We start from the raw sequence: 18,524 nt of genomic DNA, 5'->3' as shown, positions 1-18,524 counted from the left end.
TGAAACTGCTGTCATTAATTAGAGCCACCCTGGCCGATACAAAATCCAAGGTGAAGTTCCACGGATGTCTCTCGCATTCCTTTGACATCAAAACAGGAGTCCGACAAGGTGATGGGCTATCCCCGATACTCTTCAACTGTGTTCTTGAAAAGATCTTCAGAACCTGGCGAGTGAGATTACAGGAAGCCAACTACAGTCCATTGAGAATAGGAACCAAATCCAAGGGGATCGCAACAGACTGCTTAGCATTTGCCGATGATATTGCTGTTCTCTCAACCGACATAGAAACCGCTAGAGCTCAAGTTGAAATTTTAAAGGAAATTGCCGAACAAACTGGTTTGCAGATATCGTTTGAGAAAACAGAAGTAATGACTAACATCAAAGAGGCTCCACCAAAACTCCATACAAAATACGGGGACATCACCTGAGTAGACAAATTCAAATACCTGGGTGAGATCATCATGAAAAATGGACTGGACAAAGAAGCACTTCAGGAGCGAGTACACAAACTGGAAATAGCCTACCAAACATCCCGCACAATCTACAACAAAAAATACCTTTCCCAAAACACCAAGATACGTCACTATGAAACAGTTCTGAAGCCAGTAGTTCTATATGCAGCCGAAACCCTGTCTCTAAATGCCAACAAAGGACTCCTTGAAGAACTGGAGAAAAGTGAACGCAAAATTGTGAGAGGAATCTTGGGATCAAAGTACAGAAATGGAATCCATCAAAAGAGATCCAACAAGGAAGTCTACAGCAAAATAGAGAAAATTACCAACACAATCAGAAAATGACGGGCACGATTTTACGGTCATCTGAAAAGAATGGACAGAAGAAAGTTAACTAAAGAAATCTTTCACTTTTTTGATTCAAACTCCAAAACCACAATTCCCTGGTTTAGAAATACCAAAGAAGACCTGCAAATGCTACATATCTCAGCTGAAGATGCCTTTAACAGAGATCTCTTCCGCAAGAAAATATTGACGAACGGGCTAAACCGAGACGAGCAACCGAAGAGAAGACATTGTGCCTCTTGGACAGAGGAGCGTAAGCAGGCCCACTCACAAAAAATGAGGGAAATTTGGGCTCTAAAGAAGGCCAAGTTCAGTGTCAAATGCAACAAGACAACGTGGTCCTTGATGGCCCCAGCGAATTATATATATATATATATAAAGATACTGAAGAGGCAGAAGTAATTTGTGATGACGAATGAAATTTTCAGCAAAATCTCCATTTCAAATGTCATTTTTATGAATAATTCATGTTAACAGTTTTCTTGAGAAAGAAAGTCAGAATTATTTAAAATATAAGATTTATTGTACACTCTCGTAGAAAAAATCTGGTATATTACAGAAAGTGGACTTCTCCTCCATCAGTGTTATGAGCATATATGTATATAAAGGAAAGCAGAATTTGGTCGTCAGATTGCGCAGAAGAAAACTAATCGAACTAAATTTCTATGTTTGAATTGGGAAATGTTTTATTGCTTGACATGTGTTTGTGATTCACACAAGTCAAATCAAGTGTAACAAGGCGCAATTGATTTCATTTGCTTCAGTGATGTACCTCCGTACCGTTACTGTTCAAGCACATTTGCAGTTATATTTTTTGTAAATAAATTCTTATGTTGACAGTTCCATACATCTTGCGGATGCACACCTCAATAGAGCCGTTAACCCTATATGCAACCCCCAACCTGGAGGGCCAGAGACTTTTCTGTCAGGCTTGCCGTACCTTAGCCGAGTAGTCCCACAGGTACTCACCCTCACCCCTTCTGTTAGACTGGGATTTGTTGGTTACAATGTATATGGGATTTGTTGGTTACAATGTATAGCAGGTGGTCCGTCAGCTAAATATTTCTTGTTTTAGCAGGTACACTTACTCGACATGAGTGTAACCCCCAAGGTTCTCAACCAGCTGATGCTTGGAATACCTATTCAGGTCTTTAATGGAGTTGTTTCCCGTTCTCTTTCCCATCCTATGTTGTTGGCCATCTAGTGGCTCTTCCGTCTTTAGGAGCAGTTTCTCACTCCAAGTGCAAGAGAGTGCCCTTCCTTCTGCCTGCTCATCTGCCCTCCTAGGAGGCCGTTGGCATTTGGTACAAGGTGGTCTACTTATACTGGAAGATACTCTGTCTCTGCATTCATTAGCTGGCTATTTATTATATATACTGTATATACACACACAACCGGTCCCCCCTCTCCGCCACGGGGAGGTGAATGTCAGGATTTCACCGTTATTGAAACTGGGACCAAACGGCATTTTCCAGTTTCTCTAGTTCTTTATTGATAATATTTTGAAATATTGATAATATTGATAGTATTTGGAAATACAAGTGTTCATAGAGTATTGTTCTTTTTCCTTCTCAGGTGATCTGGGCTTTGTTACATCCATTACCAACCCTCAAGTGGAGGAAGGAGATTGCAGATACTTATCTCTTGAAATCCTTCAGGAGGACTATTCAGATCTTACAAAAGCAGATATATTTGCTTTAGGTATGTATTTTGGAAATCTATTGATATGCATGAATGTACTGCACAGAATTGCAGAGTAGAAATTCTAAATATGCTTGTAGCACTTGCTGTTTCGACACATAATGTACAAGGTTTGGAGGAGTGCTGTACATTGGTTAGTAAACACGAATGAAAAAGCTGCATCTAGAAGTGTTTGTAGTGTTAGAAGCTCAAAGAAAAGTGTTTTGGAAAGCAAAGCAACACATTGCAGCAATGAGCTGCAAAGAATATTCTATTTACAGTGCCAGAAATATTAATAGCAACTCAGTGATTTTTTCCTTTAGATTAATGTATATATGTTTTAATGTGACCGGGTGATTAGAAAGTAATGCAGTCTATATATTTTCTGAAAGCTGGTTTGATTCCCTTTCTAATGGTATGTAACAATTTAATTTATGGCTTTTTTACATGGCAATTTTTGTAGGATTTGTTAATGGGAACCAGAACACCAAAAGTTTGCACTTGACATGTTAGTGTGTATTGTGCCATCAGGTGCCATCAGATGGCAGTAAATGCTTCTGATAGTATTATTTATTGTTCATAGATGTCTCTGTAATCCATGCAGGTGCTTATTCCTACTTCATGTTTGTTAATAATCCCTCTGAATGTTCATTGAAATTTTTCATGCTTACCTGTTGTGTATTTGTTATTGCAAGTGTTTGACGGACAAATTCGGATTTTAAAATGGGCAAAAAAATGTTATATAACACCTAAGAAGGCTGCACGGTTTGCTGCATTAAGTAAATGTGGTAAAACAAATAGTCGGATAGCACACACAGTGAAAGTGCATAAAAGTACAATTGAGAGACAGTTGGCTAAGTTTTGAGACAGGGATGAAGTCATGAGTGGTAGAATAGGAAAATGTGGCAGAAAACTGAAAACTTCACCCAGATGTGACAATGCTTTGCGTCGTTTGTTTGGAGGACAAATTTGCTTCCTCGGAAGTGCTTACAGAAAAATGTAGGGTAACATCTGGGGTTGGTGTTTGTTCCAGAACTGTAAGGAACACATTGCGAAAATTTGGTTTGGTGTCCAAAAAGGTAGTAAAAAAACCAATGCTCACCAAACAACAACGTATGAAGCGTGTACTGTGGGCTAAATAACATCAGACCTGGTCAGCTGAGTAGTGGCGCAATGTTCTTTTCAGTGATGAATCTAAAATTAACATTGATGGAAGTGATGGGGGTTGTAGAGTGTTTTGGAAGGAGTGAAGCTTTGAATCCTGCCTGTACTCTAAAAACTGTGAAGTTTCTGACTAGTGTTATGCTTTGGAGGTGTTTTCCATACAGTAGCATACCTGCCAACCCTTCCAATTTACACGGAAGCTTTCCGTTTTTTCACTCATCTTCCGATTTTCCGATTTATTTTTACTTCCTATTTTTGACCAATATAATCTCGTGTACGGTCAGTACTCTTCTGCTAGGATAAATTATTGTGTGCTTGTGTAATTTACGCAACCTCATTTTCAAGTGTGTTTATTTGGCAAGTGTTTCGTCCGTTGCCTTTGTGTATCATGTTCCCCCACTCATTACAGCATCGTATGTGTTTTACAGCTGGGAATTCGGGACGGCCATCATCCTGCAGGTGAGAGAGGCTAGCGTGCGCTAGCAACTCCGTTAATTGGGACGAAAGATTGAGTTTCTTGTTCGCGCGCTGTCGTTTCTGTGCGTAGTTTCGTTGGAGTTGTAGACCTCGTGATTTTTCTTGCGGTTCTGTGCTTTCCCCCTGTCGAAGTCATATGTTAATAATGTATGAGACATATTGATCTGTTTTGTATGTGGTCGTTTCACGTATTTCAGTGCATTTGTGTTCATCCTTAGTTCATAATTTGAATGAGTTGAATGTATTTCAGAGAGTTGTGTCAGTGACAGTTTCTGGTATTTTCTCTTCACATTATGGCCACAAAACATAATAAACGTTATCTCCAAGTGCTCAGAGATACCTATAAAATTGAATTTCCGTTCGTGTTACAGTCTAATAAAGGAGACTATTGTGCATTTTGTTCTGTGCTTGTTACATTTTCTTGTAATCATTTTTATGTTTTCTTAGTTTAAGATTTTACATTTAATTGTCAATTTGCCTTGTAACTTAGAGAATTAAAAATCTTCCTATTTTTTATTTCTAAAAGTTGGCAGATATGCAGTAGTGTTGAGCGTATTGATGTCTTAGAATCCACAATCAATGGAGAGAAGTACAAGAAAATTTCGGAGAAGACTATGTTACCATCAGAAAGGAATTTGTTTGCAGAACGATTCAGAACCCTGCCATCGTGCAAAAGTAGTCAGAGTTCCTAAGTGAGCAAGATAATGTCACAACACTGTCTTGGCGTGGAAATTCACCAGATCTAAATCCATTTGAAAATTTGTGGATGATTTTGAAGAAGAAAATAAAAGAAAGGAAGCCTAGAACAAAACCGTAATTGATTGAAGCCATTGTGAACATCTGGTATCATGCTATGCCCTTAGAAACCCCCAGACATCTAGTAGATTTCATGCCAACAAGGTGTGCACAAGTTGTGCAGACAAAAGGGTATCCAGCCAAGTACTAGTGCCAAAATGAAAACTGATGCAAAATATTGCTTTTGTGCTTTCTATTAACAAATCCTACAAAAACTGCCATCTAAAAAGGTCATAAATGAAGTTGTTACATACCATTAGAAAGGGAATAAAACAAGCTTTCAGAAAATATATATAGATTGTATTACTTTCTAAATACCTATCATATTAAAACATGATATACCTTATTAATCCAAAGGAAAAAATCAGCGAGTAATTTTTCCAGCACAAAGTTTCTGAGTAAGAAAGGGAGAGGAGAACTTCTTGATTCTGAAGACATGTCTGCATGTGGTTTTTATAAAATAAAATAAAAGTCATAAAGTTTTGAGAGTTTTTGTGGATGTTGGTAAATTTTGTTTATCTTAGCATTGTGAAGTTCAAGAAAACATTCAGTGATGTGGTAGACCAGTCAGAGTTGCAGTTACTACCTGAACATCATGAACTCTAACCTACCTTACGTTTGATGAAAGATTTACTTTCCATAATAATTTACTTTGATGAAGAAAATAGGAAATTCAGTCTTGATAACCATGAAAATGTTTCATTCCCTCCAGTGCTACTCCATTTAATTGAAGTATGTTTAGTAAACATTGTACAAATAATTTAATGGTAATCTGTGTCTCTCTCTCTTATCGTTCCCTCGTTTGATCTCAGGTCAATTGTCTCCATCTCTTGCAGTCCTCTGCAGACGTGCTGCACCAAAGATTTTCAACCGTTATACTCTTGATAAAGTTCGACCATCAAGTGGGAACTTGTCCACGATCCCTCTTGCCAGAAACTTTTCCAAGAGTGATCAGTTTTTCTATGCTGTCATTCCCATATCACATAGTGTGTCCAAAGAATTGTAAAACTCGTTTACCTTATTGATGATAATCTGATTTGAGGTTGAGCTAGTTTATAATGGAATCATTGGTGCAAAATGCTGTCCAAGATATATGTAACATTCCTTGCCAGCACCACATGTCAAAAGAATCTATTTTCTTCTGATCTGTAGCACGAAGAGTCCACATCTTGGCTCCATGATGGAAAATTGAAAATACTAGACTGGTTACTGCTCTCATTTTCAGTGGTAACAAGATAGAGCGATACTTCCATAAATGGGACAAATTCTTCATTACATTTTTGGCCATAGCTGTTCTATTCTCAGGAGCACACTACCTGAAGTGGACATGACTGAACCAAGGTATAGAAATTCTGAGACATTCTCTAATTCCTTAAAGATGTCTATGCTGGATAATTTCTCAGCTCTATCAACAAACATTATGTTGGTTTGTTCATGTTAATTTGTAGTCCCATTTGAGCACTGTCCAACTCGTTGGCTGAATGGGCAGCGTACTGTCCTTCGGTTCAGAGGGTCCCGGGTTCGATTCCTGGCCGGGTTGGGGATTTTAACCTTCATTGGTTAATTCCAGTGGCCCAGGGGCTGGGTATTTGTGCTGTGCCCGACATCCCTGCAACTCACACACCACACACAAAACTATCCTCCACCACCATAACACGCAGTTACCTACATATGGCCGATGCCGCCCACCCTCATCGGAGGGTCTGCCTTACAAGGGCTGCACTCGGCTAGAAATAGCTACACAAAATTGTTGTTATTTGAGCACTGACAGTTTTGATGCGAGAAATAAGCTCTGCCATTACCTTCTCATTATTGGTAATGAGTGCAGTATCGTCTGTGTAATGGAGGTTGGGTATTTTCTTATCAACAGGAAGGAAATTTGCCAGCTCTTATTATGTACTCGACATAGATATTGAAGATCCTGGGTGACAATATATAGCCCTGCCGGACCCCTATCTGCATCTTGAAATTCCCTGGCACTTTGCCGTTTATTTTAACCATAGCTGAGTTGACTTCATACATATTCCTTATTGGCCAAACCAATGTCTAAGAACACCTATTTCCTATGAAACTTGCCACACTCTCTCCCATTGAACACAGTGAAAGACCTTCCAGTAGTCTAAAAAGCAGATGATGAGATGAGATGAAATTGAATTTCTATGGGTTTTCTTCAATCAACCGATGGATGTTTAATATCTGTTCTTTTGTACCTTTATCTCGGACAAGTGCAGCTTGTTCAGGGGGGTAATAATGAGATCGAACTTGGCAAGAGTGCAAAATATTTTAGAATTTTTTTCCTGATTTCTTTTACTTTAGACATATCTACAGTACTTTAGAAGGAAAATTATGCAAATAATTTTGTTTTTGTTTTCTCAAACAATCAAGAAAAACCTGTATAACATGTTTAGTGCTTATTGCCGTTTTTCATAGTTGTGGAAATACTGATCACAACGTTAGCAAGAATAAGAATGAAAAATTGCAGTAACAAATTAAAAACATCTGTTCTCTATTAGTTAGGATAAGTAAAATCCTACTTATTTGCATTGTATGCCATTGTACTTGATAATTTATGGGTACTTCCCTCCTAGTACTAGCTGATGAAAGATAATAGAGGAGTGAACTGATATACCCATGCTTCCCTACAGAATTCTACACTGTATACAGAATTCTAGGTTAGGAATGTACACGTTGTGAGTAAGATTGTATTAAATTGCGTAACTCTTAACGTTACCACAGAAACATGACGGGGATTCACCATTTGTCTTTTCTCATATGAAGCTGGGTTAGAGAATTTTCAGTGTAAGGGCAGGGCCTCTTGCCTACTATCAATCACAGTCAATTTGGGTAGTTTTCATTATGATGGTAGGCCCACTTGCCTGCTGCCAGTTACACCCTCGGAATGACTCTTTGTGGTTTTCCAAACTGAAGTCATCATAGGTCATTACAATTATGTCATTAGGAAGGTTGCGATTAAAAGCAATGTTATGATATGAAATACTCAATCAGATTAAAAACCACATATTTTCCCACTTTTAACAAACAGTACTACGCTGCCGATCTAACAGTCCAAAGTTCCAGAGCTAGGTACGCAGCACTAATCCCATCTATCGGTGATGAGTTTCAGCAGAAGACACAAAGCACATCACAACAAACAGTGGTCAGTATAATGTTGTTGTTGATCAATTTTATGAGCTTTCTACATTATAGGCCTTCGCATTTAGTTTTCTTCTGTGATATCAGGGCATCCAATGTAAAGTGCTGCATAGAGGATGGTTGCCACCACCAATCTGATAACGGTCCGTATGGCAAAACAGAGTAAGACATAAATGATGGGAAATTGTATTCTCCATGACTTATGTTTGTAGTACTTTTCGATAGCACCAATAACATAGGTAATTAAAAGTTACATTTTAAGCACCTTTCCCTAAACTACCATTTCAACCAGGGTGGATAAAATTATTTAAAGCGTAGACTGTAGTTCCTTATTTCCCTACTTTTCATAATGATTTTCATTAAATTCTGTTCACTGATTTTTTTGTGGCTCGGCGTTTATATGGATAGATTGTAGCGACTTATCCCCCGACTTTGCATACAGATTTTCATTAAATTCTCTTCAGCTGTTTTCTCATGACGCGCTTACATACATACATACATACATACATACATACATACATACATACAGACAGAAATTACACAAAATTAAAAAGTGCATTTCCTTGTTACAGTGGACTTGACCGGTACATAAATACAATTCTTTTTTAATTTTGAGCAGTGTACAGCAAAACTCTAGATAACCGAGCTCGATAGCTGCAGACGCTTAAGTGCGGCCAGTATCCAGTAGTCGGGAGATATTGGGTTCGAGTCCCACTGTCGGCAGCCCTGAAGATGGTTTTCCGTGGTTTCCCATTTTCACACCAGGCAAATGCCGGGGCTGTACCTTAATTAAGGCCACGGCCGGTTCCTTCCACTTCCTAGGCCGTTCCTATCCCATTGTCTCCAAAGACCTTCTGTGTCGTTTCGACGTAAAACAAATAGCAAAAAAAAAAACCCTCTAGATAAATCTGGCAGTGGAAGGGATCTTTCAGTTTAATGAAGCCTATAACTTTTTTCGAGTATGATTTATTTCTGAATAACTGTTATTCAGTATCAAAAATTTTTTTTGTTAAATAAATATCAAAAAGTGATAGCTGCACTGTGTGAGCAAGCCTTACAGGTTGCTTGTCACTGAAGACAGACATAGCTGACTGACAGAGTACAATGATTTTTGAGACAAATCTTATTTTATGGAATAGTTTGATTGAAGCTCGATAATGAGTACAGAAAATCATTTAAATGTACTTTGTTGATTGTTTGCAGAAAGAGAAAAAAATGTGTGTGAGGGGGGGGGGGGGCATAAATTTTGAAAGTTGGCTTTTCAGATTACTCCCAGGTAGATATAAATTATGAATGCACAGTAGGCTTATCAAATTATAAATAACACTGAAGACAAAAGAAAAATAGAAAATGACATTCGTAGTAGGTTTACTGTACTATAAGAAAAATATGCCTTCTTGCCATTAGAATATTAACGACCTTCACATTGCCTGCAGTCGGTTGATGAGCAAAACCTGCAGCCTCCTTGGTTGTCTTCTAAACCTCAGAAATTCTCTCTTTTGTGAGCACCGAACTAAGTCCATTAAAACAATTTTTTTTAAAAATATGTTCCTTGTCAAATTTTTAACTCTTTTTCTTAACATGCTGAAAGATCTCTCCACCCAGCATATTGTCACTGGAAGAGCCAGAGCAATAATGCAATGCCTGTTTTCTAGAAGGCAAAAATTTTGCCTCCTTGGGTAAGTCAATGAATTTTACATTGTTAAGTTGCTACTTTATTAAACTCCTCTGTTTCCAAATATTTTCCTTATAAATACTTCTGCTTCAGATTATCAAGTTTGTATAAATATTCTGTTTTATCACTTACGTTTGTGAATTGTTCTAGAGAAATTGACATCATCTGTGGAAGATTTAATGTGGAAAAGCAACACTTTTAACTTGATAATAGTGAATCTAAATGACAACAAAATAAAGTAATTCAGAAATCATCTCTTGAATCTATAATATCAACATTAGCTCTGTACATTTGCATTGAATTCTGGATGTGCTGATGTAACCCTGCAACAGTGGGTTGATGCATGTGTCAAAGCTAACAAAGGGCATTTCATGTAGAAAGAGTTTCAAGTGGTAAGCTGGTACGTTCGGTTCCTGTGCATTTCCCATGATTAATGTACTATTTATAGAGTTGTAGAAAATGAAAAATGAGTTTTAACATGGAAATATGTGTTTCCATACCCATGTCTATATAACATTTCTTTTCTTCTAATGCAAGGAATGTGTCCTGACAGTTTGGCATACCTTATTGGTATTATAAATTTACTCATTCGGAACAAATATTTCAGGTTTCCTATGGGAATCAGCATCTTTATTGGTATACTCTGAATACGGTAATGACTAAAATAATGATAATCGTTCTTCATCCAGCTCCTGCCGGGTTGGGATGTTTATGGCACCTTTCCATCCTCTATCCAACCAGCATTGTTCCTCCTTAATAGTGATCCAATCTGGGTTTCTTCAAATGATACTGTGTTTGATCATTTTCAACCACCTTAGTCTGGGTCTCCCTTTTGCCCTATCTCCTACAGTGAAACCTCGTTAAGACGTTTGTGCTGGGAACAACAGAAATGAACGTGTTAAGCGAGAAAACGTACTACTGAATATGCAAATCAAAACTACCCAACAGGGATTTGGAAACACTAGATACGTTTTTTTCCGACATGAAGGCATTTTACGTCGTGTATCTGCAGGTACAGTGAAAACTATATCTGCCATTTCTCAAGATGAGAGGAAAGTATTAAAAGGTGTGAAAACACGAGAGAACAAATATGAAACCTTTTTTCTGCTAGGGCTTATAAAATAACAAGTGCACTGAACGGTGTGAAAACATATACACGGGGCCAATAAAAATATCCAAGTATTATTGCAGACCACACTCTTTCCAAAACAAATGTTAGTAGAAGCCTTTTATTTTGGAACAGTGGGTTATAAAACATTATTTTCTCGTCACACTCTTAGACAGTGAATTGAAGATTATACTCGGCCATGTGCAACTACGACAGAATGACTTTTGCAAAACGTCAACCAAGTCGAATCGATCGAGTCGAAACTCGAAAGTGCTAGTCCAACATTCGCGACCTCTGCGCGCTTAAGGATGCAGATGCCAGTCCACTTTCTACATTTCCACCTAACTGAATCCCTCCCTGCCATTTTATACCTTTCAGCAGATGATCCATGTAAACTACGAACAGCAAAGGTGAAATATTATAGCTTTGTCTAACCCCTGTAAGTACCCTGAACCAAGAACTCATTCTACCATCAATTCTCACTGAAGCCCAATTGTCAAGATAAATGCCTTTGATTGATTTTAATAATCTACCTTTAATTCCATAGTCCCACCAGTATAGCGAACATCTTTTCCCTCGGTACCCTGTTGTATGCTTTCTCTAGATCTACGAAACATAAACACAACTGCTTATTCCTTTCGTAGCATTTTTCAATTACCTGGCACATACTGAAAGTCGGATCCTGACAGCCTCTCTGTGGTCTGAAACCACACTGGTTTTCATCCAACTTCCTCTCGACGACTGATCGCACCCTCCTTTCCAAGATGCCAGTGAATACTTTGTCTGGTATACTAATCAATGAGATACCTCGATAGTTGTTGCAATCCTTCCTGTTCCCTTGCTTATAGATAAGTGCAATTACAGCTTTTGTCCAATCTGAAGGTACCTTACCAACACTCCATGCCATTTCATCCCTGCCTTCTCACTATACTTAACCATTTCAGGTCTAATTTCATCTATTCCTGCTGCTTTATGACAGTGGAGTTTATTTACCATCCTTTCCACTTCCTCAAGCGTGATTTCACCAACATCAATTTCCTCCTCCATGAGCTTGGCTGTTCGCAACACCTCTCCAGTGATTCCCTGGGATCTATTATTATGAGTTCACCTGAATTACTCAAAACACTGTTCATTTCCTTTTTCCCTCCCTCCCTTCCTAAGTTTCTTTATTACTGTCCATAAAGGTTCCCCTGCTGCTTGACCTAGCCTTTCCAGGTTATTACCAAAATCTTCCTACGACTTCTTTTTGGATTCAACAACTATTTGTTTCGCTCTGTTTCTTTCATCTACATACAAACCCCTGCCTGCCTCGGCCCTTGTTTGGAGCCATTTCTGATAAGCCTTCTTTTTACGTTTACCAGCTGCTCTCACTTAATCATTCCACCAAGATGTTCGCCTTTTCCTATCTTTACACACAGTTGTTCTTAGGCATTCCCTTGCTGTTTCTACTACAGCATCCCTGTATGCCACCCATTCACTTTCTATATCCTGAACCTGCTTACTGTCTACTGTTCGAAACTTCTCACTAATTATATCCATGTACTTCTGTCTAATTTCCTCGTCCTGGAGATTTTCTACCCTTACTCATTTGCAGACGGATTTCACTTTCTCTACCCTAGGCCTAGAGATACTTAGTTCACTAAGATCAGATAGTGGTCTGTATCATCGAAAAATCCCCGGGAAACTCGTACATTCCTAACAGATTCCCTGAATTCGAAGTTGGTTAAGATATATTCTATTATGGATCTGGTACCCCTAGCCTCCCATAAGTAGCGGTGAATAGCCTTATGCTTGAAGAATGTATTCGTAACTGCTAAACCCATACTAGCACAGAAGACCAGCAAACGCTTCCCATTCCCATTAGCTTCCATATCTTCCCCACACTTACCAATCACCCTTTCGTATCCTTCAGTTCTATTCCCAACTCTCACATTGAAATCGCCCATTACCACTATTCTATCCTTGCTGTTGACCCTGACCACGATGTCACTCAATGCTTCATAAAACTTGTCAACTTCATCCTCATCTGCCCCCTCACATGGTGAATACATGGAGACAATTCTAGTCCTAATTCTTCCAACTGACAAATCCTACCCACATCATTCACTCATTTACGTGCCTAACAGAAACTATGTTGCGTGCAATGGTATTCCTGATAGGGAGCCCTACCCCAGACTCTGCCCTTCCCTTTCTAACACATGTCAAGTACACTTTATAATCTCGTGTCTCTTCCTCGTTATCTCCCCGTACCTGAATATCACTTTTCTTTACTTCACCAGTGGTATAAAAAATTCTTATTGAAACTAATATGTTATGGCATAAATTGGCAACGAAACTTTGTCATAGTTCTCTGTCTGGCATGACTGGTTAAATGTGCAGCAGGGCAAAATGTTGACATTCCTAGGCATTATCATCGATATGAGAATAATTTTTTTATCTGACAAGGGATTATTGTGCAAAGGAATTTACACTGACTTAGCAAATGTCATGGGATAGTCACCTAATAGCGTGTGGGGCCATCTCTGGCCCTGCGAACTGCAGTGAGACGCCATGGAAGTGAGTCGGCAAGTCCCTGGTAGTCCTCTGGACGCAGCTGACACCAAATCGTTTGCAGAGCGGCTGCCAGTGCTGGTCTGTTCGTTGGTGCAGGAACCGTGGCACGGAGCCTGCATTCCAGGACATCCCAGATGTGCTTGATAGGGTTCATATTGGGGCTCTTGGGTGGCCATGGCAGTCTTTGGACCTCCGCTGCATGTTCCTGGAACCATTCCCGGGCGACGTGGGAGCGATGTGGCAGCGCGTTATCATCTTGAAACACTGCAGAACCATCTGGGCGCTGGAAGGCCAAAAATGGGTGGAGATGGTCTCCAAGCAGCTCAACATACCGCATACCATTCAAAGTCTCTTCCAGAAAAACTAGGGGGCCCATTCCATACCAGGAAAATTCACCTCAGACCATAACAGAGACACCAGAGCCCTGGACCACACCTTCAAGGCAGGCGGGATCCATCGCTTCATGTGGTCTACGCCATACTCTGTGCCTCCCATTGGCATGGTGCAGTTGAAATCGTGATTCGTCCGACCATGTCACGTTACGCCATTGTTCCAGTATCCATGACTGGTGACACATGCACGTCGTGCTCAATGACGATGGGTTAACAGTGGCACCTGTGTGCGGCGCCAGCTTCCATACCCCATAGAACCTATGTTCCTACGGATTATCCACTGGGAGACGTGTCTAACTCGGCCTATGTTGAATTGAGCCGTGATTTGTTGCACGGTTGCCCGTCTGTCACTATTGACAATCCGTCTCAGATGTCACCGGTTACGGTCATCGAGGGTGGCTGGACGGCCGGTCATTCGTCTGCTTTGGATGGTGACACCTGCATTCAACCATTCACGATACACCCTGGACACGGTTGATCGTGTGAAGCCGAATTCCCGCACCACTTCCGAAATCGCACTTCCCATCAGTCGGGCACAGACCACCATACCGTGTTCGAATGGTGTCAGCTCACGACGACGTTCCATGTTACACTTGTCACATGCACAGCCACTGCTCACAAGATCTCCTATACAACTGCCGCTGGCACAGGGGGCGTGTGATGCGCAGACAACACACCTGCGTATCAGTGCTCCGCTATCCCATGACATTTGCTCAGTCAGTGTATATCAGGAGTACAGTTTTTCAGAGAAGTGATGACACAACGATTCTTCAAATATACTGGATGTTGATTGTTGATGGTTTGGGTTACTGTAGTCGCGTCCTAGTTCGTGAACCATGGGCAACGACTGAGTGGACTAGTAAGTGGTCCCGAGAATCGTGATACCAGTTGCTATGAAATGGGATGGGCATCTCGACATATTCTGAGTCATGGCCCTCCTTGTGTTCAGGCGGCTAGGACTATACAATCCACCGGTGGTCCTTTACCGAACCTATGGGAGTAACGGAGTCCCACTCCCATTTGACAGGCGAGGGACTCTTTGGAAACAACTTGGCGAATGAAATGGAAATTCAATGGGGAGTTATCAATATTGATAGGGCTTATGGAAGAAAGAAAGTAGAACTAGCTGAGTCAGCAAAGAGGATGCATCTGGATGTGCTAGGAGTAAGTGATATTCGGGTAAGGGGAGATACCGAGGAACAGACAGGAGATTATTGCTAGCGGCTTTACGTCGCACCGTCACAGATAGGTCTTATGGCGACGATGGGATAGGAAAGGCCTAGGAGTTGGAAGGAAGCGGCCGTGGCCTTAATTAAGGTACAGCCCCAGTATTTGCCTGGTATGAAAATGGGAAACCACGGAAAACCATCTTCAGGGCTGCCGATAGTGGGATTCGAGCCTACTATCTCCCGGATGCAAGCTCACAGCCGCGCGCCTCTACGCTAGGAGATTATTAAGTGTACTTGACGGGTGTTAGAAAGGGAAGGGCAGAGTATGGGGTAGGGCTGTTTATCAGGAATACCATTGCACCCAACATAGTTTCTATTAGGCACGTAAATGAGCGAATGATGTGGGTAGATTTGTCAGTTGAAGGAATTAGGACGAGAATTGTCTCGGTGTATTCACCGTGTGAGGAGGCAGATGAGAATGAAGTTGACAAGTTTTATGAAACATTGAGTGACATCGTTGTCTGGGTCAACAGCAAGGATAAAATAATGGTAATGGGCGATTTCAATGCGAGAGTTGGAAATAGAACTGAAGGATACGAAAGGGTGATTGGTAAATGTGGGGAAGATATGAAAGCTAATGGGAATGGCAAGCGTCTGCTGGACTACTATGCTAGTATGGGTTTAGCAGCTACGAATACATTCTTCAAGCATAAGGCTATTCACTGCTACACATGGGAGACTAGGGGTACCAGATACATAATAGACTATATCTTAACCGACTTCAAATTCAGGAAATCTGTTAGGAATGTACGAGTTTCCTGGGGATTTTTCGATGATACAGACCACTATCTGATCTGTAGTGTACTAAGTATCTCTAGGCCTAGGGTAGAGAAAGTGAAATCCGTCTGCAAACGAATAAGGGTAGAAAATCTCCAGGATGAGGAAATTAGACAGAAGTACATGGATATGCTATATTAACGCTTATCACTTTTTGATACGTTTGTTAGTAATATGTTATTTTGCTTTACGTCCCACTAACTACCTTTTTACGGTTTTCGGAGACACTGAGGTGCCGGAATTTAGTCCCACAGGAGTTCTTTAACTTGCCGGTAAATCTACCAACACGAGACTGATGTATTTGAGCAGCTTCAAATACCACCGGACTGAGCCGGGGTTGAACCTGCCAAGTTGGGGTCAGAAGGCCAGCGCCTCAACCGTCTGAGCCACTCGGCCCAGCCGTTTGTTTGGTTTACTCTGGTTTTCCAAATTTACTTCCAAGATAATGCCAGAACAATTCTTGTTAATAGGCCACAGCCGAATCCTTCCACCTCCATACCTAGTTTAACTCAGCATCATTCTTTTCGTCTTCTTTAGCTCCTCACTGAGATTGGCGACAGGAAGATGCTTTTCCATGTTTTCTATTTTTACACTAAGCATATGCTGGGGCTGTACCTTAATTAAGGCCACAGCCGCTACCTCCCCAATCCTAGTACTTTCCCATCCTTACATCACTGAAAACCTTCGTTGTATTGGTGTGATGTTAAACCACTAGCAAAAAAAAAAACAACTAATATTCTTTCTTACCAGTTTGTATATTCCAAAATCTTTCCCAGGTGTCTTTCCTATGTGAACTCACTAATTAGATGTAGTTGCTGTGGCAAATTTGTAAAACTAGCTAACAGAACGTACAGAATTAGCAGTCCTTTGGTAATACTAGAGTAGCTCTGTATTCTGAACCTCCAGTTCTTTGAATTGTTTAATGAATGTCTATATATTTGAAGGTGAACTGCGTCTTTTCAAGATATACTAGCTGTCCATTACTTTCTCGTTGAAATTTCAGGAGTTTTAGTGTTCACTGCTATACTGAAGGTGCAGATTGTTTTATCATTTACTAATCCCACACCCTTGCCATTAATTTTCTGGATCTAATTGTAATGCTTTGATGTTTTAGGATTGACAGTGTACGAGGCAGGAGGTGGTGGACCTCTTCCCAAGAATGGAAGTGAATGGCATGATATTAGAGGAGGAAAGTTGAAAGAATTGGCTCACTATAGTAGAGATTTCAATGATCTTATAAAGGTAATAGTGCTCTCTCTCTGTCTCATATACACATATGCACAGATATACATGCACATATATTCCTGATTTATACTGTTAAAAAATTGTAATCAGTTCATATTCATTTGTAAATCTTAATCTCAGGGTGTAACCAAAATTGTACTCTGTTATTTACACTGCCTCTCCTGCTGTAAGCCTTCTCAAGATGAAGATATGAAAGTGAAGAGTATGAATAAATGTAGTGTCCTATCAGATATCAGATAATTACCAAGCAATGTGGCTGCAGATTAACGTGCTATGTCTTTGGAGCCAAGCTCTGTGTTTGGGAAACAAGTGGATTCGAACCCCATCGTTAGCTGTCATGAGAATGGTTTACTGTGGTTTTCCATTTTTACTTCCAAAATAATGCCAGGACAATCCCTGTTAATAGGCCACAGCCAAATCCTTCCACCTTCGTACCCAGTTTCACTCAACATCATTCTTTTTAGCTCCTCAACCGAGGTTGGCGACGGAAGACCATCCGAAAACAAAAATATTCCATATAATTTCATCTCACCTCATCCCCGACCCTCCATCAGAAAACACGAGTAAGAGGTAGACATACATACTGTGCCCTACAATACCCCGGTTGCTATCAAGCAAATGCTGAGAACCAACCAGGTGTATTATAGTGGATAACTTACTCACTAAACGATGAGTAACCTTGGCACACAGCTTACCTAATCGTAAATCCTCTTCTGCAGCACAGCATAACTCAGTCGGAAAAGGGGCAAGTGGGTAAAAATGAGTCGGCGAAACAATAAAAAAAAATGAAGAGGAATTGTGCGATCAGGTTATAAACTAAAGCTATTTCAGTGCATATTGTGAGATTTTACGTTATCTTTTCAAAGAAGTTGACAGATTTATGGTCCCCAGCTCTTACTGCCTGCTTCTACCTGGATAACTTCCGCCCCTTTCCTAGGTAATAACAACACACATCAAACAATCGAATATGGGGAAGAAGGCTAATATAACCCAAGAAAACAGAGCCAAGGCTTGTGCTTATAAAGAAATTGGGTGGTCGAACCGAAAAATTGCAGAAAAATTGAGAATTTCAGAGTGCAGCGTTCGCAGAGCAGTGAAACGCAGAGAGGAAACGGGTAGTCATGAGGATCGACCACGCAGTGGATGTCCAAGAAAGACTTCTAAAATTGAAGATAACCATATTTTATTCCTCGGCAAGCGTGACAGAAGGCATACAGCGGTAGGTATTTGCTCAGAGATAAATGAAACAAGAGAACAACCCGTGCCTTTGATAACAGTGAAATATCGTCTGCTTGAGACGGGATTGTTTGGTTGCGTAGCAGCACGGAAACCATTGTTGAAAACTGTACACAAGCAGAAAAGGCTACAGTGGGCCAAAATGCATGCTAACTGCACCGCTAAACATTGGAAAAGAGTGCTTTTAATGGATGAATATAAATTTGATAAATTTTGTTCCAGTTGTCGCCAATACGTTCGTCG

The 18,524-nt window shown here is 40.3% G+C and overlaps 1 protein-coding gene across 1 annotated transcript in view; it reads left to right on the top strand.

Moving 5' to 3' along the window:
* Wee1 (Wee1 kinase) overlaps nt 1-18,524 on the top strand; it is a 108,852-nt gene that overhangs the window by 68,061 nt on the left and 22,267 nt on the right. Inside the window, exons 6-7 of the mRNA XM_067135337.2 lie at nt 2,373-2,498; nt 16,915-17,042. Of these exons, the coding sequence (XP_066991438.2) occupies nt 2,373-2,498; nt 16,915-17,042 (254 nt within the window). The remainder of the gene's footprint in view (nt 1-2,372; nt 2,499-16,914; nt 17,043-18,524) is intronic.

The sequence above is a fragment of the Anabrus simplex genome, chromosome 1 (genome assembly GCF_040414725.1).
Source record: "Anabrus simplex isolate iqAnaSimp1 chromosome 1, ASM4041472v1, whole genome shotgun sequence".
In the NCBI taxonomy this organism is placed as follows: domain Eukaryota; kingdom Metazoa; phylum Arthropoda; class Insecta; order Orthoptera; family Tettigoniidae; genus Anabrus; species Anabrus simplex.
This window is presented reverse-complemented; position numbering and strand designations above follow the sequence as displayed.